Below are 26,455 nucleotides of genomic sequence, written 5' to 3'. Positions count from 1 at the left end.
AATGTAGTTTAACAAAAGATTATTTATAATCAGGGATTGAATAGCGTTACTTTCTTGTTTATAAATATTTTTTACAACTTTACATATCTAATTTTAATCCTCGGACAGCGGATTAAAAGTAATCCAAGAATGAAAAATGTTTGAAAAGCAAAGTTTTTTATTATAATATGTAGTAAATTGTTTCAAATATATAGAAGAAGAAATAAAAACATATATTTATTTTAGAAAGAATGAACAAATATCCATTTATTCATTCTCTTTACAATTGAAAAAAGTGAACAATTTTAACTTTCTCTCGCGAGACCCTGCATCCGTCGGCGCGATGGAAGATTAAGTTACATAATCTTATTCCTTGAATTTTGACTTACAAAATGAAAAAAAAATCATTCAATTATGTTAACTTTCAGGGAAAATACATTAATTTAAAATATACTGGACTCGCGAATACCAATTAAAGAAGAATTTCCAAGTAAATACTAGTTAGGATTAATCTAATAACATTAATATATTAATAAAAATATGTCTAATAATGTTATATAAATATTTAAAATTAATTTTCTTGAAATTGAAAATAAACTTGAAAAATCGTTTACTCGAAATTTTACATTTCAAACGAAACTTTCGATTGTTAATTCCAATGCAATATAAATTTTAGTACTATCATACATAATCTTCGATATTTAATTGTGACTAATCTTTACTCTCTCTCTTTTTCTAATTAGTCTACGAAATTACACTATTCTGTAGTAAAAGGTTAACTTTGCAGTACACACGTGATTCAGCGCATTACAAAATGGCGTCTCTGGAGTCTAAAATGGCTAGGAATCGCCTCTAACTTCTATGAACGATTGTTCCCGAAGATCTTACGATCACAGTGTAACAATATGCAGATTCCACCAATGAAGAAGCAGTTTATTCTCGGAGTATAGAGTCACTTTTCCTCGGATCTGTTCATTTCCAACGGTCTGCAATTTTCCCGGTAACGCAACGAGCACGAACGAATGTTTGAGTGCAGTGCGATTTCTGCGAATGTGTGAAAAAAATAACCTACGTTGAGTAACGTATATTACCTTGAAAATGATATTTCCAAGTAGTGAAACAATACATACGTAAATTCGTCGCGATATTACGTAAAGCTTCCACTTGCCATTTTGCTAACTGTTCGCTAACGATTGATGTTTGAATCAGTTATCTCGAGCCGAGTGTTTCATAAATTTGTTAAAAAATGTTAAAATAAATAATTTTTTTCGTAGAAAAGTGATACACTTAAAAAGAATAGGTAAATATTCTTGTATAAGAATAGGATAATATTTTTGTTACAATATTTTTCTCTGTGAAAAAAATTATTTCTACAATTTACTCAATGAATTTGAAAACGGACAAAGTCAGTATCAATTCAATAATCTTTCATGTTTGTTAATTATAAGCGAAAAGATTTTAATTCTATTTTAGAAACTTATTGTTATATTTTGTCTTGAAATATCACTTTTGCACCAAACAAATTTCATAGATAAAATGATTATTGTAGAGCAAATGGTATGATTTAGAAGGCTTTAGTAATTACATTATTTCAGAGAATTAGTTGGAAAAATTAATTTTTTTCTATTTGGAAAATATCACAAATATAGAATCATATTCTCTAAAAATGAATATTATTCCTGATTTCAGTACTATAACTGATGTAATCATCAACGAATATTTATTAGAAAAGATTGAAAATACATGTGTAATTAATATATCCGTATAATCTGTATAATTTTTAATACACGGTTACACAAGTACTGAAATACACAAGTACACATTGAAGTGCATTTCAATCTGCAGAAAATCAGAAAAATCTGAAAATCAGAGAACTCTTTCAATGCAGAAAATAATCTCTAAATTAAGATTAAGACCATATTCCAAAATTCACTGCCAATGTTGAAAATATATGATATATGTGATCTAAACTGTAGATTTTTAATACTGACAATGAATTTTGGAACACAGCCTAAGATAAAGATCGTAACCTCTAAAAGAATTAGTATACTATTACTGAAAAACAGTAAATATTTGCTGATGATTACATTAGTTATAAATGTAGCATTGAAGTTACTGATTCATTTTTAGAGAGTATCATTTTGATTTTTGTTATATGATTTTTATATATAATGGGAGAGAAAGAGAGAGAGAAAGAGAGAGAGAGAGAGAGAGAGAGAGAGAGAGAGAGAGAGAGAGGAAAAGAGAGTAATGACTTTTTTAAAATAAACAAGAAGACAGAGTACGCTCTGATACACGCTTGATAAAATGCCTATCTAAGAAAATCGAGAGGTGCTGAGCACCGGTTGGAACCGTCACCGAAGCAGAGAAGAAGCGGCAAAAAAATGCATTATTCAAGCGAATTTCCATTCGAGAGAAGTCCGGGTAGCTACATCGTTAGGTTGCTCTCTCGCCGGCGCTTTAATGACGGTTTGCTCCCTTTGCTTTCGTTTCTTATAACGAGAAGCTTCGACGTCGTCGTTACGCGGCACTCGCGTTGTATCACTCGCAAATAACAACGCGGTCAAAATCCCTTTCGCATCGTCTGCGCGTTTTGGAGAATACTTGAGGAATTTACTCCAAGCTTCCGATTTGAAACGCAAAATATTTTTGAAGGGGATTAACTATACAAATATTTGTGTTTTACAGGAATTTTTTTTCGTGAGCACGCAAGAGGATGCATACACGGAAAGAACGATTTTGTTGAAATATCGAAAATTTTAGCTGTGGATATAGATCCGAAAATAACTTTAGTTAATATATTTTTCATAATAAAATTATTTACACAGGTTTTAAGATGCTTATTTCAATATTAGATTTTTCTAAGACACCTATAAGCATCAATATTATTGTTAGTGATTGTCAGTTTAATTTGTGATATACTACTTTAGTGATCACATTTGTGATCTACTAAGACTGCGTTTCAAAACTGAAATCAAAATTAAACTCGGCGTATGTATATAAAATCACACCAAATTATTTTAGCATTAATAAAGAGCCAGTTTCACTGTTTAGAACTTTTCTTATTTATTGTGTATTCATGTTATGATCTTAAAAGATACTTTGTTTGATATTGAAAATAACTTTATTAAACCATCAAAATAATTATGTAGAAATCTTAAGCATGATGTGCAATGATACACAACAAGTTTCGATTCTGTCAATTTAAGCATTCTCCATAATTATTTTTATGGTCTAAATAAAGTTATTTTCAAATCTATATTCGCTAAATTTTTACAGACTTCAACAAAATCCTTTCCATGTAATTTAAATGCCTTTTATCTTTAATCTAATAAAGAAGATGATAAGCTTTGTAAGCTCATCATACATATATTGAACTATTTTCAATAAAAATTTCGTATAAATATGTTCATAAGAAATGTCTATATGCAAAAAAAATTAAATTAAACATAAGTTAAACAGAAAGGAAAACAATGTTGATACTTTACTCTATGTAAATTTGCATTTTAGATTCGTATAAAATGCTTCTATTAAAGTTATAATAAAACGTTCAATAATTATATTTCTATCAAATTTGAAGTAAAAATTTAATAATTGAATATTGATATATAATAATTAAATATATATAGCCAATTTAATTAAATAATTAGATTTTTAAATATTTTCAAAAATAATAAACTTAAATATTTTGTTTGATAATCACGTTTAATATTTTTCACACTCTATAATTTTTTTTTTTCTTTATTCTTTGAGATATTTTTATCATCAAATAGGTACGAGCTCATGAAATTACGTAGCGGTGGTGCACGACTGTCCGAGTACAAATTTTTTACCGATTTATACTTTTGAAATTCGTCACGCGCTCGCAAAGTTACGGGAAATTAAAAAAAATATTCGTAATCCCAATTTTACGAGTTATATGCGATGTGTCCATAGAGACGGTTCTATTTCATCTGGGAAAAATGTAATTCAGCTTGGAAGCTTTGAACGTGATTTCGAAATAAAGTCACGACCGCCAATATTGCAAGACAAATAATTGCGCCTGCAAAATTCCGATTTCTCCGGGGCCAATGACCTTTCCTGTTATCCAGGACGATTTCCCATGAAGTATAAAAAGTTGTATGAAATTTTTATCGCCTGCACATCAGCAATGTCGCAGGTATGAAGCATTATATTCACATTAATTTGAGAATAAAGCAAATGTAACGGATATAGGAAAATATGAAATACATTTCAGAATTGCGAAAGGTGTGACAATTTTATAGGACTCTGTACATAATAAATACAAGGACAGGCGCAACATATGTATTTTCCAACCTGATTATCAGTACTGCCAGGATATGGGGTGTTACGTCGGCATTTCCGCCAGTGACATTAACGATGACGACGAATTGCGATTGCGACGAGCGTAGAGATCGAACTCTCAGCTGTGTAGTCAGCTGCGTAGCAGAGTTAAGTTAATTCAATTGGGCATGCTGATAATGCAAGTACCTTACACTATCGTTTGTGCAATTCGCGGTTTGTATTATTGCTGCATCGATTTTATATGCATGCGCATAAGGTCGCGCATGCCTAGTCTCTCTGGTTGCGCGTGCGAACCCCTAATGCCACTCTTGACGTATTAAGTTCTATCCTTAAGACCGACATGCGTACACACACGTGATAACATCGAGGAATTACGAGTTACCTCAATTTTGTTCAGGTATTTCCTTTACGAAATAGTAAGTTACATATTATAAAATCAGTTCATATTATGAACAATTTTATGTATTTTTGTAAATTTAAAAACAAGTTATTATAAATGTAATTTAAATAATATATTATATATTTTTTGGAAGGATAAAAATATTCTATTTTTTAGTTTTAATTAAATTAAAGCACTTTAGGCCCGGTTTTTCTAATTAATTTTCTAATTAATTTGTGGTTAGACTTAATCTGATAATAATGTAAAAATTGTAGTGAGTAACTATAATTTACTTTTATTTTTCTAGATGTGATTATAATCATTGAACTGATGATTTTGTAGTAACTTTTAAAATTACCATACACCACAAAATCATCGGTTTAGTATTAATTATATGCAACATTCGGCACATATGCACTGACTACGGTTGCCAGGTCTTTAGATTTCAACTGGAGACTCCAGTTTTCGAAACTAATCTGCAGTTCTTCAGCAGACGGGAAAAATCTCCAGTTTTTCACTCGCGTGGAATATATACAATATTTATTAATTGCATATTTAAATTGCTCGGGATCTGATAATCGTGGTACTGACTCTGCTCTAGTTCAATTCATTCAGTTGGTCCGAATGTAAATTCAGCACTACACTGGGTCAGTTTTCATTTGCCGAATGACAATCTGAACTATTTGAACGCACTGATACACATGCACATATAAGCCGTGCACATATAAGCCGAATGTGTGGCACTGGAAAAGTTCGCATTCAGTACACACTAGAGTTAAGTCAGATTAATTCTAAATCACAATTAGAAAATAAAAAGTCGGGCCTTAAAATTTGAAAAATCTTTAAAACTTAGATAGTATATGAATGAGAAAGTTTGCACAAAAGCAAATAGTTTAATTAAATTTATATTGAATTAAAATTTTTAAAAACTAAATGTTTTGAGAGAGAGAGAGAGAGAGAGAGAGAGAGAGAGAGAGAGAAAACAGAAGAAAAGAGGCTGATTACTTATGTATTTCTATATGAAGATTATAATAATACTATATAAAAGAAGCTTATCTATTTCTTAGATTATAATAACACTATTTAGGATTATAATGACACTATTACACAACTAATAAAATCCTCGTATGTTTAATAAAAATTATTTTTTTCTATTTGTAGACAGCAACTCTTCCTCAGATACATTAGATTTGAGCTCGCATCATCATCATCATTATCATAACAACAATTCGAACGGCATCGCTAACTCTACCACGTCCGGTGGTCTACAAGAAATCGAGATGAAAGAGAAAAGCAAAAATGCAGCGCGATCGCGCCGCGTTAAGGAGAATCAAGAGTTTTTCGAGCTGGGAAAGCTGCTGCCACTTCCAGGCGCCATTACTACGCAACTGGACAAGGCCAGCATTATCAGACTAACTACCAGTTATCTCAAGATGAGAGCCGTTTTTCCTCATGGTAACGAATATGCCTATTTGGTAAATCTCGCTTTTATTTGTTATAATTAAGTCTTTTATATTAAGCGATCAATTAATGAATTGATGAATAACAATATATTTATCAGCATAAGTTACAACATTACTTATTTAGCAAAATCAATTTAAACCAATAAAAAAAAAACGATTGTGTTATCCAAACTGCAATAATTGAGAGTTAACAGCCGCAAATCAGTTTGCGTTCTTTTTTATTTTTCACCAATTGTAGGGCTGGTTACTCATGAATTTAGCAACCGGACTCTTACACGCAAAAGGCAAATAGTATCGGATGAGATGGATGTGATTGCGCACTTAATGCATTGTTAGTCCCCGGCGCTTTGTAAGCAAAGCATGGGGGCCGTTATAGTGTTACAATGGCCTCCCCAGTTCGATTCCCCCCTCTCACGACATCGGCGAATTGAATTTCAAGTGGCTGCATCCCTCTAGAACGACCGTCCTGTCTTTATTCTCGGAGAAAAAGAGACACGGCGTCCTCACGCTTTTAAGGGCGCTTCCTTGCGCGTTTTGTCGAAAGTGAGCGTGAAATCTCTCGAGAGACCGATCGTCGATTATTATCACAAGATTAACCCCTTACAATTCGAAACAATTGTTGGAAGTAAATCAATATTAATTGATTAAAATAGGGAATAATGTCGATTTATTTATTGTATGATAATGACAATTTCTGTGCAACAGAGATATTCGAAGATAATATCGATATTATTCGTCAAATCTCCATTGAATCCATTTTTAACGGTCTCTCACACTCTAGTCTATACTTCATACTCGTTATATTGAATTCCAATGATGTAAAATTTTTGATGCAGCGTAGCGATAGCAAAGGACTTTGAACCAAGGCTGTTTCTCTTTTCAAGATGGATCGAGCTGTCTGTCAAACACACGCCATTGTACATTGATATAATAATAATAAAGATCGTAAAATCTGACACGTGTCGTGCATTGAAACAGCATGATCGACAATTCTTCCAAGGAATGTGTTGATAATCAAACTTGAGGAAAATATGTTCCAGAACACGACGTTTAAAACGTCGCACTCGAATATGAACACGTGACACGTGACATGAGAGACTCTCGAAATTCATTAAGTATGAGAACGAATTTAATTTATCATTAAATTAGATTGGACTTCTTCGAATAGTAACGCATTTTTTTATATATTTCGATTATTCAAAAGGCGTTTTTAATCTGCTCTCGTTCTCTTGCTTATCTCTTACTTTTTCATTTGTGTCTCCAATATTTTTAAAAAATAGAATAAAAAACTTAGTAAAAAGACGATCTACAATCTCGCAAACTCTTACACGACGACAGAAAATGCTTCTGTTATATTACCATAATTAATGCATAGACACGTTTATTGTTGTAGATTTAATTATATTATGTATGAAATATATCACCAGGAACATTCATATCGGATAGAAAATAAAAAAAAAGATCGAATATCGATTTAACTCTTATGTTTCTTTTTTATTTAATATGTTTCTTTTTAATATAAATGTTAAAAATTCCCATATTAAAAAACCTATATATAATAAAAAGTAAAAAAAAGTTTAATTTATAAGAAGTCAATTATTCATATAAATTATTACTGTAATTATAATTTGAAAAGTAAATTTAACAAAAATTATGCAGACGCAATAATCAATTTGTTTTATCTAGAGAAAGTACACCTTCCAATGAACGTATCTTTACATTCAATATTAAAAGCAGAAGAAAAAACTGACTCCTTCGAATTAATTTTTCAGGTCTAGGAGACGAATGGGGTGCCGCGCCACCGCCCAAAGAGACTACCATTAAAGAACTCGGTTCGCATCTTTTACAAGTGAGTGATTTTTATTCATACCCTCACCAATTCATAATGCAAATATCTAGTATACATTTATATTTTCTGCTGAAAATTAGAAAATTTAACGACTTGAAAACACGCTTATTAAATTCATGTGTGAAAGTCATAAATTAATCTCATGATAACGAACTGTTTCTAATTGCAGACACTGGACGGTTTCATCTTTGTCGTGGCACCGGATGGAAAAATTATGTACATAAGCGAGACTGCTAGCGTACACTTAGGTTTGTCGCAGGTGGGAGATATCCTCTCATTTATTTAACTAATTAATAATTCAATTTTGGCAATTTTTTTGAAGGAAAAACATATCAACATTTTACACAATTATTTGCATGTTTGAATAATTCAATTACTTATTTTTAAATATATATAATATAAATATGAAGAAAAAGAAGAAAACAAATGTTGTGTTGAAAGAACATTTTATACATAATATTTGATCGAATCTTTTTCGCGCAAAATTGCATTATTATGTGTATCGTATTATCACATCCTATATATGTTACAATGCTATATCAGGTAAGGGAAATTCGCATTAATCCGGCAACTATTGACGGAAACTGTTCGTATGTGCAGGTGGAATTAACGGGAAACAGCATATTCGAGTACATTTATCCAGAAGATCGCAACGAGATGGTTTCCGTATTGAATCTTCCGCAGAGCCCAGCGGATCTAGCGGGTTTCACTTTCCCGCCACCGAATTCGCGAGGTGAAATCGAGCTAGAACGTGCCTTTCTCCTCAGGATGAAGTGCATCTTGGCGAAAAGGAATGCGGGCCTTGTTACGGAAGGATATAAGGTAAATAAAGAAGAAGAGAGTAAAAGGAGATAAATTTTTATAAAAAGGTGGATCACATCCAATCTACTAAATTACTAGAATTTCATAGAACGTAGAAATTTGAGTAAGTTACTAAATCGCGATCTAGAAGTGATCTAGCATGCAAAATAGCATTCTTTAGACTTAATCAATTTAGAACGGTTAAAACAAGTTTGAATTCCACGCATACTGCACTGTTAAATTTATAGTGTCAAATTTAACCTAATGTGAATCACCGCTGCTTCTACTCAATTATATTGTTACTTTATACTAAAACAATGATTATATTTGACACTATACAGTGCCAAATTTTAATCATTTTATAATATATTTAGTAGGAGCAGTGGCGATTCACATTAAATTTGATACTATAAGTAGAGATTTAACAGTGTGCAACTCCATTTGTAGTATTATAATTGTACTTATTATTATTATACTAAAAATAAAATTATATTATAGTAAAGATAAAATAAATAATCCTAAGTGCAAGAAATGTTTTAAAAATCTTACTTGTTTAAAATACAAATTAAAAAATTAAAATAAAAATCACTTTGTAACTCTGAGAATAAATTAAATATAATTATAAATCAAATATAAATATTGTATATAAATATATTAAGCTTCCACGATTGTTGGCGCGTAAATACATTTAAAAAGGATAAGATATAATTTACGAACAATTACAATATATTTATATCAACGAAGTTAACTGCAAACTCTGAATAGTCCTCTCTAGTGCGATAGTCAATGTTGATAATTTGTACTTGACTTCCACATTTAAGAGGAGTTAAATCCAGAGTTTCCAGTTAACTCTGTTGTACATTCCAATTGCAAATCATAACTTATCGCTTTCTATCATTGTTAAATCTATGTAAAATTTAATCTATTTTAAATCACCACTCCTACTTAAATCACCGCTCCTACTTAATACATTATTATTTTATACTAAAATAATGGTTAAATTATATGATTTCAAATTTAACCATTGTTTTAGTATAAAATAATATCAAATTTAACTTAAATTAAATTTAAGTTAAATTTAATATTGATATTATAGATTTAACGGTGTAAATATATGTATTTATTATTTATACATTAATTGCAGAAGCTCATATAAGTAATTTATATTTAACAAATTAAAAATGTTTAACGATAATATACAAGCTTATGACAATAATTATAAAAATGGGAAACAGTGATCGTTCTTTATAAAAACATGAGAGAAAGAGAGAGGAAAAGAGAAGAGAAGGGAGTTAAATATAATTTTGCTGTTTTGTAATCCGAGATTTATGATAGAAACAGATTAAAGAAAGGATATATGAGTTGCAACTAGTATTTTTATATTATATGTATACAAAATCATAAAAGATATAAATATTCAATAATAGATTATCTGGTTGACTAAGTAGGGTTGTAATTGTCCCAGTCACGTTCAGTTCTAGTCAAAAAGGAAGCGTAACGGACAGATGGTAAAAGCTTGCATCTAATCTACCTAAGAAAACATTTTATACTTTTGATGTATTTTTCTTTCAATCTTTTTCAACAACTTATTAATAACATATGTTTATAATATATCAATACATAAATGAAATAAATTTATTTAACATACATAAAATGAAATAAATTAAGGTATCAAAATTAAAACATATCAAATATCAATATTTTACGAAAAAATTTAAAAAGAAAAAATCACATTGTATTTAAATCTGTATTTAAAAATACAACAAAATGATGTAATATCTATATTGTTTTAAAATAATAAATAAAAAGGATAAAAATAGAACACAAATTGTAATAAGCTTCATATTAATTTTTTAGCTTTATTATCTTATAAATCAATTAATCTTTAAAATTAATTAAATAAATGTTTATTAATATTGTTCACAAATATTTAATTAGTGAATTAATTTAAAAAAAGGCCAGTTTTAAGTATTATAGGTATATAATGTTAATGTGTTAATATGTTAAACAATGTCATATTATTATATTATATCATTATATATATATACGCGTGGAACTTCACATTTGAAAGATAAAATCGAGATGCAATAAAAATAATTTTTCTTCCATTACTCTCTTTCTCTCAAACAAGCTATAAACATGCGTGCAACAAGAATCAATTTCAATCAATAAATTATATTATCGAAACTATTAATCAGATTTATGCAATCCACCGTGCAAATGCGAAAAATCGCATATAGACACTAATCCCGATTTATGAACGGTGACGCCTTAATTTTCCGAAATCGAGTAAAACTGTCCGCATTAAGTTCCCCCGTATATCGTTAAACTTTCGACATATGCTCGGGCAATAACGAACGATACTATTGTTCTGAGATGAAGGGAGATGACAAGAAGAGGTGAAGGGACCTGCGACTGTACCTTACACTTGCTAACCGAGGAAAGCAATCCTCGCAGAGGAAAATGTTTGACAAATAGCTCGTTCTGGCCGCAATATCACGATGATGTTAACTCTCGACGAAATCGCGCATAAAGATCCCCAATGGTGTCAAGCATAGTCATGAATGCAACCCCTACGAGCTGTTAGATCAACCGAAAGAGCCTTGGGGCTAGGGCGAATTTATCCCTATGGTACTTACACGCACAAAGACGGATTGTAGTTGGCTTTTCTTTTGTCGATGTGTGAACGGAAATGTTCAGATTAACAATTGCGTAAATTTCGAGTGAGAATCGAGAGAACTTGTTCCGAGTGCTTATCTGAAGATAATTTCGATAAGTCTTTTAAGAAAGATATTATAAAGACTCGGTCATCCTTGATCTCATAATACAACTTATCCGCATCTGTTCGTCTTAAAAGCCATTAGCATTTTTAAGACTGCTAAAACTTTGGTGCAAAGATAAAGTTGAGAGGGAGTTACTATTATTTTTCGCAATATTACAGCAAAAAATTCATAAATATTTATCACGCATCGGGGAGAAGCCTGCGGATCCCGCGGCTTACTTTTTAACATATCTTCTTTGTATCATATCTTTTTTAAGTAGACGACACTTGATGCGAAGAGGCGCTGATGAAATGACCTAATGCTGTGTCCTATTTGGCGTAATAAGTCAATACGAAACCATACAAGAAATTAGTACCTGACTTATCACAGAAATCCAATAGATCAGCCATCTACAGGAGTAGGTCGCCTTGTTCTAACATATATATATATATACACTACCAGTATTAAAAGTCTATAATTCAACAAATAGATTTTCAGTACAGTGTATACATATATATATATATATATATATATCTCAGAACATAATTTCTAGCCATAATTTTCAGCTTAGCAATCAGCAAGGTCACCAATACAAAATCAATTTATGCATGCAATTCAACAAGCAAAAATGTATTGCATGCTTTAACTTGCTTGTTCAACCAAACACGTGCGCGCGAATCCACTACCAATGTGAGATTATGAGTAGTCGACCGCCCTCGTGTTAAACTTCTGCTCTTCTTTCGAAACTCCCTTCGAGTCTTTTTTGCGTCACAATGCGCGCCGATGTACTAAGATTGCATACGAGGTGATATATGCAACACGGGCATAATAAGGGGCTTATTTGCTTCACAAATTCGCCCTGCACTTGAGATCGGAGCGTGACGTTCAGCGAATCTTTTTTCGTGTCATCAGTCATTCAATTAAGCAAGAATTGTTAATTTACCGTTGTTCCACGCGAGTGTCCGTACTTCAACCGCGGCGAGCGAGGGAATCTCTTGAGTATCGTACTTTACACACTCGGCCAAGAAATAACGTCGCGAATGTATCTCGAATCGCGAGTATGCATCAATGACTTTATGCACTCTAAGAATATCGGAATAGATGGCACAAAGAAAAACAAAAAGATATTCAGATGTTTTACTCAAAAGAATTGTGCTAATGTGCACACTGGTTTCTTTTTTCCCATTTTTTTCAGAAATTACTCAAAGCTATTTTTAGTCGATGTTAAAAGATATATAAATGAAATTTCAATTAAAAAAAAAATTTGTGAAGAGTAGTACTACTTCTGTCTTTCTACAATCCTTAGAGTGGATTCTAATTCTAAAGAATGACAAAGTTATAATAAAATTACAAAAATTCCATTGTTAACATCAACGCATTAAGAAGGGGACACACATTTATATGAATATTTTTTATAATATGCTGGAATACCCTGTATATAGTCTATGAATAGAAATTTTGTGAAATATAAATAGCAGAAAATTAAATAAAATGCTATCATTTCAAAATCTGATATATCGTCTAATTTGGAAGATTCAAAATTATAAAACAAAATTATATATTTATATAATAAAATTATATAAATATAGTCTTTGAGAAACTTGAAAACGCAAAGTATACATTGGCAACCATTTTGATTTGTGTTTCAGGTCATACACTGTTCTGGTTATTTAAAGTGCATCGTAGAGGCCCCTATTGGATCCGAATACGAGGATGGTGTTGGACGATGCATCCGTAATGTCGGTCTAATGGCCGTCGGTCATTCACTGCCTACAAGCTCCATAACCGAAATTAAATTGAACCATAACATGTTCATGTTTAGAGCGTCACTCGATCTGAAACTCATATTTCTCGATGCAAGGTAAGATTTTACCGATATAAACATATATGTAATTTTTTCAATATTTTCTAAAGATTATTAAATTTCTTGTGTCAATCAAGGAAAAAGATTCGTGTAAACTTAACATAAGCAATACATAAATATTATACATAAATACGTAATCTCTTATTTTATATTTAAAATTGTTTTTAAAATTACGTTTACATAGAATATTTACATTATATTTATGTTAAGTTTATAAATTATAAATCTTTTTCATATAGACATTACAAGCAAACGTAGAATGTGTATAAAAATTATTATAAAATGAATAATACACTATAAAAAGAAATAATTAAGTCTTATGACTATTAATATATATATTAATATTGATAAATAAATATATAAATAAATATATATATATATATATATATAAGTAAGATAGAAGCTTTAGTTCAGTCTAATGCAATGATAAAGAACATAGGTTTCGATAATCCTAGATTGTTTACATAGATAACACGTAAAATATAATTTATATTGTATATATATATATAGATGTAGATTATTATACTTTATGAATAAATCTTAAAATATACGGCACAACTCTGAATCAGGAGTAGAATTCAATAGGAGAGAGACTGGAGGAATTGCGAACAGGAAGTAAACGCGAACGATACTATTATATTAGAATAGATAGTGATAACTTCTTATTTCTTGCATCCAATGAATAATCCGATATATACTCAGCCTCACTATAATACATGATCACAGTTAAATACAATTACATGTTTTCAATGATTTTTGATGTAAGGGAGGATAGGAGAATTGCGAATGCTTAAGAAAAAAAAGTTAAATAAAATCAACGATTATTTATGAACTATAGAAGTCCTTATTCAAAGGTTATTGATTTTAAATTACAATAATTAATATTTGTATATTTACAAATATTAATTAATTTAACTTTAAATAAAAAACAGATTCGGCATTGTCTCAAGTGAGGATAATAATTCCGAATGGCAAGATAATTGATAAATAATCATTGACTTTATTTACTTTTCTCTTAGAGAGTTCACAGTTCCCCTTCTAGACAATCATAAAATTTATCATTCTCTCAGAAAGCTACGGGCAATCCCTCTATCATTAATCCTTTATTATTAATTATATCTAAAACGTAAAGATCTTTCAGTTAGAACAAATAATAAACCAGAAAATTATGCATCCAGTGTAGAGATATGAATAAAATCCAATATAATATTATAAATATTATGATAACATTATTATATTTAAGTTCATGTATAATGTTTATATAGTATAAAAGTCCGGGCAAAAAAATTATTTCTTAAATAAATCTTTTTTCTGAGGCCGGATTTCCTCACGTTGCGCGTTAAGCGAAGGAAGCTGAAGGAAGCGAGCGGTGTTGACTCGAGCACCGGGACACAGTGGATTATTTATTTCCAATGTAATTATAGTTGGGTGTCGTATTGCGCCATTAATATTTCGATGGAGGGCCCGCGCGGTGCTGCCGGTCGAGAGGGATACGGCCATTAAAATCAGTTTCGTGTTACCGCGCTGCCGCGTATCCTCTTTTTTTTTTCCTCTCCATCCGCGGCAAATAAATATCCACCACCGGCGGTTCTGGCGAGCCCTACACACCCGCTCGCTTGCACTGGGAACGAACACGTGACGCAGTATAAATATAGCACGGATAGAAGCGCGATGAAATTTTATACATACCGTCGATCGGAATCGGCTCGCGCGGATTGTGCAAACTCGCGACGTTCGCACCGTAAATCCCGACGAAAACAAGCCCGATCCGCGAAAAGCGATCAAGGGACCTATCTCTGTGGCCTTTTGGACCATACCTCGGCGTTGGAACGTTGCGCGACTGATGTCGGGTGTTGCGAATTACACAGGGAATAACTGCGTGCTTTTTTGCACAATATACGCGTTTTTTACGTCAAAATTACATTGAAAATAAAATAAAAAATAAAAAATTTAATAAAATAGAAAAATTAAATTAAATAAAAATAAACTTTTCAGAGGAGATTCTAATGATACCTTTTAAATAAAATTAAATAAATTCTCTAAAGAAAATTCTTTCTAGTGAAAAAATATTAAACTTTTTAATGTAATGGTATCTGTGTAATCTCTTTCGTGTTGTTACAGAGTAACTCCACTAACAGGCTACGAACCGCCAGATCTAATTGAGAAAACATTATACCACTATGTACATGCATGCGATATTCTGCAGCTACGACACGCTCATCATGTTCGTAAGTATTTCATTATGTATTGGTAGATGTAATATTAGGTCTTTCTTCTTCTTCTTCTTCTTTTTCTTAATTTGAGGCAAGCACTGTAATTCTCCACTTTCATGTCTCTTCTAGTTTTGATCTTGAGACGTCCACAGTGAGAGTTCAACACTTAGGTAGCCTTCCCGAAGATTTTCTAATTTGTGGCTTCTTGTTTTTCGCTATCTTTGGCAATTGCTCGTTGTCTTGTCTATATGAATGTTCCACTCTCGTTTCCATGTAATCCATCGTATCATCGTACCGTTCGGAATCTCGCATCTTGCCGTATTATGTCATTACGTATTCTGTCGCACAGAATGACACCTGCTATCCATCTCAAGATTTTCATTTCTATCGTTCAAATAGTATCCATTTAGTTTAGACGATATTTTGACGATTTCAGCTCTTGTTTCTATTGCATAAATCAAGATTTTTTTTTTATTGCTGAAGTTAGTATACACTTTTAGAAATTGAAGTAAGAGGTACATACATGTTTGATATTTGATGAAAGCGAGAAAGAGAATTCTAGTGCAAGAATAAACCCAGATCTAATATTACAATTTATATTATTGAACGAAAATTCACTGATAATAATTTCATTGTAATTGTCATTTAGAACCCTCTGTTTAGTGATAAAGGACAGAAATTTATCTTTTATGTACTCGTCACAATTTATTTATGTTTCTTTAAATAATTTAATTTAATTCTCCTTCTTTCCTAGTTACCTATTTTTAATAAATTTTAATTATTAGATGAATCTCTTGTAATCTTCAGCTTGCTGTACACACAGAAAAATATGTACTATATATTTAAATATTATTTACTTGTTTCAAGTATTTCAAAAGTTTATTCGTCACGAGCAAATTTATTCAAAATATATTCTAATTGTAGTAGGTTTAATATTTTCTCTCTCTCTCTCTCTCTCTCTCTCTCTCTCAATTAAGATTATCAAATTACAAATTCGATTTGCTTATTATATAAAATCGTTCCTTCGGCAAAATTTTGTAATATTCTTCAAAAGAAAATAAATTCTTGTTTTGAATATACATTCAGAGTTTTTTATGTATACATATAAAATATATTTTCAGGCATATCAAGAAAATATTTTTTGTTAATCGTTACTTACAAAAAAATAAACTGAGTAATTACTTTTATTAGCAATAGGATGACATTTTTCTTCTGTGTAATATTTCGTTTTATATTAAAATGTGTTTTTCAGAGACATTTATTAATAGAAAAGGTTTCCTCTGATTTTTCCTTTCATATAGTACGCGCGATTAAGTATCAGTATCTCTCTGCTTTTAGCGGATTATACTCTTACATTTTCACTCGTGTTTTCCCGATTTAAAGGTCACCTATTTCTGTCTGAATAATATCACCGGAAACACAAACCAGAAAATATTTTCCTTCGATAGTTTCTCCGTTGACCGACGGTCCGTCGCAGATTCTCTCAAACGACGTCGGCACAATACGTCGATGAGGATAAGCTCTTTGTGAACCAAGAGTAGCTGACGCTGCTTAACTCAACTCGACACCCTTACGAAACATCCTTTGATCTTACTTCGCGTGCTACTCATGCACGGACAACTATCGTATATTTTCGCTCTTTCTTATTTTTTTTCTCTTTCTTCGGAGCGACATCACGCGCACTTATTCTAAGTATGTGCATATGTGGTGCATCTAGGGTGTACATTATTGATTGAACAACGGTGCCACAGCGCGTCGACGAAAAGAGGCGGCTGCTGGGTGCGCATCTATATGTGCGAAAGAGAGAATGAGAGAGAAAGAGAGGGGAGGGGGAGGGGTGAGAATGACGATAAGAGCGGTGCGCGGATAGAAGGGAGGAAGGTTTAGCGAGAGGTGTGAGCGAGGTAGGAGGCTGTTACTGCTATCACTGTTTGAACAGACTCGCAGTTTCACGAGCGCAACTCGAAGGGAGTCTGACATAATGCCGCTAATGTCTGCGCCTGAGGATTGCTCGACGTCGCAAATATCATACCGCTCGATTTTTTTTTTTGCGATTGCGCGTAATGGTAGCTGCGCCATGAATATCCACAAGATTTCTTCTTAAGAAATTGCAAATGAGAGACGATCCTCTTTGAAAAATCCTCTTTGAAATAAAAATGTTTTTCTTTCAATTTCAGATTTTCATTTTCGCTCATTTTTAATTCTAACGCCATTATCAGAGGTAACAGCCAAATAAATTATTAATTTAATTCTAACGATAACGTCTGATTTTGATTGATATCCCTGATTATTCAATAACACGATTCACAGAACAATCAGCATTTTTTTTCGTACATCATTCTATTAAATTTTGTTACTTTACTATCCATCAATGTAATATTTGGATGTAATTTAAATTATATATACAATATAATCAACAAAGGCTTTAGTTATAAATAATAAGAGTCAAAACAAGAAGCACATAAGCCTAGTGCAGAATGTTTTTTGCTTAATTTGTTCTTTATTCATATATATTTATTGTCGAAATAAAGAATAAATTAGGCAAAACAAAAACCAGCATTAGACTTATATGTTCCTTGTTTGGACTCTTATTAAATTATATATCGTGAAATTTTATTTCAAATATGTAATTAGTTTACATTAATTAATTGTTCTTTCATTAATTTGTTCTTTATTCATATATATTTATTGTTGAAATAAAGAATAAATTAAGCAAAACAAAAACCAGCATTAGACTTATATGTTCCTTGTTTGGACTCTTATTAAATTATATATCGTGAAATTTTATTTCAAATGTGTAATTAGTTTACATTAATTAATTGTTAAAAGTTGGTATTATTACTCTGTTGACAGTGTTGAGGAAGGGTCAAGTGACAACAAGGTATTATAGGTTTCTGACGAAAACCGGCGGTTGGGTATGGATGCAGTCATATGTGACGATCGTGCACAATTCACGTAGTTCACGTCCGCACTGCATTGTGTCCGTGAACTACGTGTTGACGGCCACCGAAAATACGGGCTTGGTCTTGAACTGCGAACAAAAGTCATCCTGTTCGAGTCCGGGAAATCCGCCAAGCGCTCCCGTGTCGACGCCCGTGACTATTGGTACGAATGACCTAGACAATCACAGTCCAAGTCCGCCTTCTTATCGTAGCAGAACCAGAGAACCGCCCGATACTGATTATGCTGACAGTTCCGGTTATCCCAACTCGGAGTACATGGCGAGTTCGACCAATCACAGCCATTATCCGTCAACCTATGCATCGCACAGTATTAATGGTGCCCAGGAGGACAGCGCTTATTACAGTTCAGATTTGTTCTATCCGTATAGTGGTGAGTCTTATAATTGGTTCATATCTTGGAAATTCATTTGCATTTGGAAATGTGCGCGTAAATTAAAATAAATGGAATTACAATATAAATAAAGTCACACGGCAAAATATAGTTTTTCTAAAGCAGTCTTTGGATTCAGTAACGATATCTTTTTCTTACAAATTATAAACTATTGAATTTTCCTTATAAATTATGAATGTTAAATTATACAGAGTGAATGAGGAATGCATTTTTTCAGAAGAAGAAAAGAAGGAAGAGTAGTTATTTCCTTAGCTTGTTAAATACTACCTTATAAAATATACAATCAGACATACAATACATATAACAATACATTTCTTACAATGTAAAAATGGAAAATTCATCTTTTTTTTTATAATTGTTTCATCCTTCTATAAATAAGAGATTACTGTTCAATTTTAATCTTCTATTTTACAATTTTCGAGACCTCCACCAAGACCCAGTGAACACTCTGCAGCACCAGCAAGACACGCACCATCAGCACCTTATGCATCACACTACATCCTCTTTGTCTCTGACTATTCAGCAACACAGCCCGCAGAATAATCAGCAGAAACGACAACATCCCCAACATCTACTGCATCAAGGTGCATCCTCTTTGACGTCCTTTGAGCAGCAGCAACAACATAGTCCTCAGAGTGGCCAACAGAAGCGACCTTACTCGACATCTTCAAGTTCCTGCGGTAGCGCTGATGGTTTCGATGTTCACTTAACGAATTCCATAAGCCTGCTATCGACAGGATATCACTCGCATCATCATCATTCTATACCGGACTCGACCTCGTCGACGACGTTGAACGAAACTGGCAGCGTTATCATGTATCCGAACTGCGGTTTCAACAACAATGAGAACTACAATGCTGCGGCGCTTCAACATCACGACGGCTACCAGCAAGGTCATCCTCAGGCTCATCACAGCAATGGCAACGGAACGGTAAAACACCCTCATCACCATCATCTGGAGGCCTCGTCGGCCGGTTACACCAGCGTCATCGTCGACTCTCAGCAGTACAGTCCCAGTACCGTTCCCCCAGAACTGCACACGCATCAAACGGCTCCGGTGAGCAGCGGCACACCGCCGCTGCATCATCAGCCTCATTACGAAACGCATCATCAGTTTGTTCACTGACATCAATTCGAGGTGCCCTGCGCGTAGCACTTCGACGCCACATGCGACGATGACGTATGCGGGCATCATCATCGTCGTCAACAGCAGCGTCATTGCGCAACGTCAGAGTGCAGTGGAGAACAATACATTGGACATCGGATAAACAATGAATCCTACAACCCCGCTGGATCTCACATCACCTACGTCACGCCCTATAAACGACTCTGGAAGATGGAGGAACGAAGTGTCTCAACTTTAAGAGGTAACTCATAGTTATCAGAAAAGCAGTATCACAATGTGATAGGTTGTTATTAGCTGTGAAACGATCTATTCAAATACCAAAAAATCTTTTGACACACATATTAACATATTCGCATGAAAAATTAAAATTGTTTATGTTTTCAAAATATTTCAAATGGAGTAATGGAAAAATTTTACTTATCAATCTTATAGTATTTCTTTAGAACTATTTTCTATAGTATTATTTCAAAGACAAATATTAAATTGTATTTTTATGCAAGAATGTATAATCAATTATTTTTAGTAAAAAAAGTGTTTTTTCGTGCAAACTATAATACTAGTCTATGATTAGAGATTCTCTATCAGAGACTGCATGGCCGTCAAAAAGTGTCGTCCATTTTCTAGCCAAATTTTGTGAGAAAAGATATGTTCTATTTCGCTCTGCAATAGTGTGAAAAAGAAAAATATCTGTTATTTTGCTCCGAACGTGAATGGCTAGGAAATGGCGGACCAATCAAAAGTGGCATCCTTAGTCTGGGTCGACAATTTTGCTTTAATAGCTTTTAACAGTTTTGCTTTGACCGTAAGCCTTACGTAAATCTACAATATTAACTAATCACAGTTAAATATGAGAAAATAATCAGCTTACGGCTTCTTAAAGCGACATTGTAGACTTACACTTATATCTCTGTTAGAGAATCTCTAGATGTGATAGCTCTAGAACGTCACGTATTAGAGCGTCACCATATTAGACTAAAAAATGATAAAGATCGCGATTTTGAAATTTTTTAACGATTTCGACATAAACTCCACTTTACAGACACATATTCATGCGTATACTTTAATCTTGGAAAAAGATTTTCAAATTTGTAAAAGAAAAAAAAGTAATTGTTATAAAAAAATTATATGGTTTAATTGGTAATGATTTAATTGGTAAAACAGCAGGATCTTCTTAAACGCCGTCTGCAATGAGACTTTAAAGCGTAAAACTTAAGCTTTAAGTTGCCTTAAATTATATGAAATAGATCGATCACAGTCGAAAGAGAAAAATCGATTACGATTGATTAATTTCTTACAGCTTAAGGCTTAAAATTTAAGTTTCACGCCTTAAAATCCCATTGTAGACGTCGTTTTAGTCTAGATCTACAACCCAAGGAACATAGAAATCATAATAATATCATGAGAACATCATGACTTCATTCATCACTTATGAGTTAATTTTTAAGTATCAAATAATGTCATGACGTTATGTGATATCATTATCCGTGTTATAAGAATAGATGTTTTAAGCCGTAAAAAATTGATCAATTATAGTCGAATGCGAGGAGAATAATCGATTATGATTTCGTCCATTTCTTATGGTTTAAAACACCTATTGTAGATCTGAGCTTAGGCTGCGTTCCACTTGACGCTCGCTTGTGATCGTTGTCCTTGTTTAATATTTGATAAGCAAGGATAAAATCATTTTACGAGCGTTGTAAACATTAAATGGAACGCAACCTTAATAATTTGACATTTTCTCCATTTGAATAGTGAAAAAATTACCGGCTGTGTAAATGTTAATATGTTACTGTCTATATTTTTATCTGCATGTGAAAGTTCTCAGTAAAAATAAATTTTCGTACAAGTCTTATAAAAATTTAATAAAATTATTTGACAGTATTATTTGAAGGTACGTGATAGATACTTCATAACATTTTACGTAAAGAAAAAGAGTTGTGACAAAACCAGCATTCCATTTATGAGTTCTCTGGGAAATATGACTAAGCCATAATTTTGTGCTATATACCTTTTTTTTTGTATTATCACATTATTACTCTTTATATTGTAGAAGTGATCAGAGAGAGACATTCTCTATTGCAACTTTAATAAATTTGGAATAAAAACATAATGATAAGAATAATATGCTGCTATTATTATTTTCATGAATAATTTTTCATGAATTCATATTTTAAAACCTATAAAACTTGATGGAATCAATTTCGATTGTATTGTAACATCATTGCGATTGTAACATCATTGTGATATGAACAATGCGATTCCAATATCAATAATTGAGACTTAAATGAATATTAGGGATGCACCAGATCATAAAATTACTGGATATTGGATATCCGAAAAAATTGTGACAATATCCGGTCAAATATCCGGTAGGGATAATTACCGAATGGTAATCTGGCTAAATACCGAATATTTTCCGGATATCCAGTGCATATCTAATGAATATTATATAAAAAAATAGGCATCTAATGTCAGAATACTATAATTATTATTAAACGTGGACATGCTAGCCGAGTCATCGTAAAGAAAATTAATGTGTATGAAATTTAAGAGATTGATGATTTGAAGGGACTCATCACATACACACACACACACACACACACACACACACATACACACATAAAATTCCTACAATACGTACTTTGTATCACATATCTCGAGATGAGACAATAATAATTCGCGATATTAATCCAGCTCCGTTTAAGTACTTCACAATATATTGATAGTTGCGAGCACCGCGTAGAAAGGAATTAAAATATTATTTTATCGTGCTGGACGCGAATTTCCTGATAGATTCATGAGAAATAATTTGACAAAAATACGAAATATATCTATTAATAGGTATGAAATATTTATTAATATTAGAATTATTAATTTGGATTTGAAAGCATATAAACAATTAATGTAAAAGCAGGAATATGTATATATCAATTTTCACAAGCTTTTTAAGACCTTCAGAAATACGAGAATTTTACATAGAATTTATTTATATTATAAAATAATTTTAAGTAAATTTTAATACGTATACAATAAACTGATACATTGACTGTTCTAGAATTCGTATACTGGAATGCACAATGCGATTCTTTTTGCTAGAAGAAGTAACTTTGAATTTGAAGTAAAATTGCACTCAAGTTTTTAAATTATTTGCAATTTTGCCATAGAAGAAAGTGTTACTTTTTCTGACATAAAAAAAGTGTGCATTTATACTGTGCACGCGAATTTTGGAACATCCTATATATAAATTAATATGTATATTAGGGTATGGTCAACGCGATGCTGCAAACGCTTTGAAGCACTTTTTAATTGGTCAGTTTGTAAAATTCTTTCTTCTAATTGATCCATCAAATGCTTCAAAGCATTTATAGCGAGACTTTGACCACAGCCTTAAAGGGATTCTAAAGCAAAGCTCATCAGAAGTGTTGCACATCGCGTATCGACATGTCTTTGGCCGGTACTTATAAGCTGTGTTCCAAAATTCACTGCCAGCACTGAAAATCTATAATTTACGTGATGTGTATTATACATTTTCAACACTGACAGTGAATTTTCGAACATAGCCATAGTCTTATTTCAAGACCGTCTTAAGTAATGTCTTAAGACGCTAATGCAGCCTTCTGATTTTCGTTTGGACTTCTTAAGACTGTATTTAAGACGGTCTTGAATATCAGATCTGACTATGAATACCAGCTTTTATATATTGGGTCATTTAAAAAGTATCCGCGGTTTTTTCATTCAAAAATTGAACAAAAAACCGTGGATATTGTAATACTTTTTAAATGACCTAATACTACCACATCAATATCTCACACAACCTATGATACACGCAGCCGCACATTCATGTCAATTTTTGTATAACAAATTCGTCGCGATAAACCGTCTAAGTCTAATTCCAAGAACTCGACGTTTGTCGTGTAAACCACGTGTCTAAGAACCATTATTTCGTACGTACAGGTTGCAAGTTTTTATATCAAGCAAATGTTGTCACGACTTGACAGCTGAGATTTCATGTTACACTAAGAAATGGTAAAAAATATATCAATTGAAATTTTTGATCGTTCTCGGCATAGACTCCACTTCCCAAATACGTATTAATGCGTATACTTTAATCCTGGAAAAGGATTTTCGAATCGATGAAAGAAGAAAAAATTTGTTATACAAAAATTACATGATTTAATTGGTAAAACAGGAGGAGCTTTAGGATTCCCTTAAATATAATATACTAATTTTTTGTTCCAAAACTTTGATAGATTACGTTATTAAAACGATTTGAGAGATGGAAAAAAATATCAAGCAAAATCAAATGTAATTATAATTGTTTTAATTTTAGTCACTGTTACGTTTTTATGCGCATATATGCAGCTACAAAAAATGTACCTTTTTCTTAAACAAAAATATACAAATATTTTTCATTTTAAGCTCTTAAACCAACTTTTTTTTAAATATTGTAATACTTTTTTTAAATAAAGAATAAAAAGTTGTCTCAAATGATGTTTTAAAAAATATGGAGTTCTAAAGGTAAACTCCAAAGGCATAAAATTAGTGTATAGAGTCCTATATAGTCAAAGGGGCGTCTTCTAAAGATACGGTCTCGTTGACTGTCTAAAGAGTATGGTCTCTGATTGGCTATCATATTAAGGAATTAAAATGATGCTGCGATTTAGACAGCCAATCAGTATTCATATTGGAATTAAAACAAAGGCAGCGGATTAACTTAACCGATTCAATGATACTTTCATGTTTTTTAAATCTATATAGAACTCTAAATTAGAGTAACTAAAACCATTCGATTTTACTTTATATCTTTCTTTTAAATCTCAATTTATTTTAATAATCTGTCAAAGTTCCAAAGTTCCAATTGGAACATAAACTGTAAATAAACTTTGTATAATTTTATATTAGTCATTTTCATCAATTTTTTAATTGTAAGCGTTGAAACAAGATATTCTAATATTAAATAATGTATTAATCAGGCTATCGGCGTTGTTACTGTACATCTATCATTAAGAAATCTTCAAATGTAACACAATGTAAATAATGTACACCTAGAGAAAGATTTTTTTAATTCAAAGAAAGTGTTTCTTTGCTGTACGGTTGAAGAAAAAATTTCTCTGATTTGAACATCATGTTTTGAAATCGAAATAAAAAAGTTTATTTGATTTCAAAATGTAATGTTTAAATCAAAGAAAGGCCGTTCAAATAAAAATAATTTACTTACATAAAAATAATTGTTTCTTTAACTGTATAGCAAAGATACATTTCTTTGAATCGAAGAAATTCTTTTTCTGGGTGTGTAAGCGTGTAAATTAAGTAACAAATTGTACATAATAGCACTTATGTCAATCCGTAAAGACTGACCGGTGCTTGTGCCAATCGACCAAAGAAATTTAGGCTCCTTTTATCGAAGAATTAATATTATATTTTTAATCGCGCTTATTTAAGTATGAGTATCCAGTATAGAAGAGAGAGAAGTATTGTAAATATATCTAAAGGCGTGTAACGTAAAACTTAACGTAAAGTAGTCACGGTAGTGTCGCTGCGCGTATTTTAGCGTGGAGACACTACCAGTGTCTCCAGATACTTTAACCGTCACGAGATATTTTATTACGGATAGAGATTATTCATATAGACAGTGCTGTGTATAAATATGCATGCAAGTATAATCGGCATCAAAATGTAAATCAAAAACCAAATTTCTTTTTTTGAGATTTTTCTCGGAACATAAGAAAAAAAAGTGTTTCGATCATTTTGACGCCGACTATACACATACAACGCAAGCCTGATTATTTATATCAATGTAAAGTGTGAGATTTCATAGAAAATTACGACAATGTTCATGTCAAGTATTGTAAATATTGTAAAAGTATAACTCATACGTACATACAAGAAAGTATATCATATTTTCTTCTGAAAAATTATGGTATTTTTTACTTGTTTTCCCGATTCTATATCTTAAGATCATGTGTGCAAATATTGTGCTTTGAGTAAAATGTTAATAATTAAACAAGATAATGCTATTTCAAGTAAATGGAACGAAAACACATTGTATCGTTCTTAATCCCAAATTTCTAATAAATTGATTTAACATTCATCAATATATTTCTGAACCATTGAAGGAAAGATCATTACAATTTTGTGCATTACAGAATTAAAATTTGATCGTAAAAGTTGATCGAAAAATATGGAACGACGGATGAAGATGTTCAAAAAAAATGCTTGTTGAAATTCAACTTCAACAAGCGTTTCGAACAGTTTAGTTGCGCGGATTCTCACGCTTACGATTCTTACGATTACCCTCGATTTGCATTTTCTATTGATTGCATGTTGTAAAAAAATGAAAAGAATAGATCAGTCAAATCA

The 26,455-nt window shown here is 31.9% G+C and overlaps 1 protein-coding gene and 1 long non-coding RNA gene across 5 annotated transcripts in view; one reads left to right on the top strand and one right to left on the bottom strand.

The window, feature by feature from the left end:
* The window catches only part of sim (bHLH transcription factor single-minded), a 60,298-nt gene extending 34,288 nt beyond the window's left edge, over positions 1-26,010 (top strand). For all 4 annotated transcript variants that reach the window (XM_087405275.1, XM_011058483.2, XM_087405273.1 and 1 more), the window contains 8 exons: positions 5,825-6,118; positions 7,899-7,975; positions 8,145-8,234; positions 8,576-8,797; positions 13,188-13,399; positions 15,524-15,630; positions 18,469-18,948; positions 19,392-26,010. In XM_087405275.1, the coding sequence (XP_087261401.1) occupies positions 5,944-6,118; positions 7,899-7,975; positions 8,145-8,234; positions 8,576-8,797; positions 13,188-13,399; positions 15,524-15,630; positions 18,469-18,948; positions 19,392-20,095 (2,067 nt within the window). In that variant the 5' untranslated portion in view covers positions 5,825-5,943 and the 3' untranslated portion in view covers positions 20,096-26,010. The remainder of the gene's footprint in view (positions 1-5,824; positions 6,119-7,898; positions 7,976-8,144; positions 8,235-8,575; positions 8,798-13,187; positions 13,400-15,523; positions 15,631-18,468; positions 18,949-19,391) is intronic.
* LOC147909864 (uncharacterized) lies at positions 15,691-18,534 on the bottom strand. The gene is made up of 2 exons (XR_015544778.1): positions 16,139-18,534; positions 15,691-16,060 (listed from the first exon to the last, which is right to left on the bottom strand). It is a non-coding gene; the product is annotated as an uncharacterized LOC147909864 (long non-coding RNA).
* Positions 26,011-26,455: the final 445 nt, after the last annotated feature.

This window comes from Acromyrmex echinatior, chromosome 4, assembly GCF_024713525.1.
Source record: "Acromyrmex echinatior isolate Ae372 chromosome 4, ASM2471352v2, whole genome shotgun sequence".
In the NCBI taxonomy this organism is placed as follows: Eukaryota; Metazoa; Arthropoda; class Insecta; order Hymenoptera; family Formicidae; genus Acromyrmex; species Acromyrmex echinatior.
Note: the sequence above shows the minus strand (reverse complement) of the source record. Positions and strands in the feature narration are given on the sequence as shown.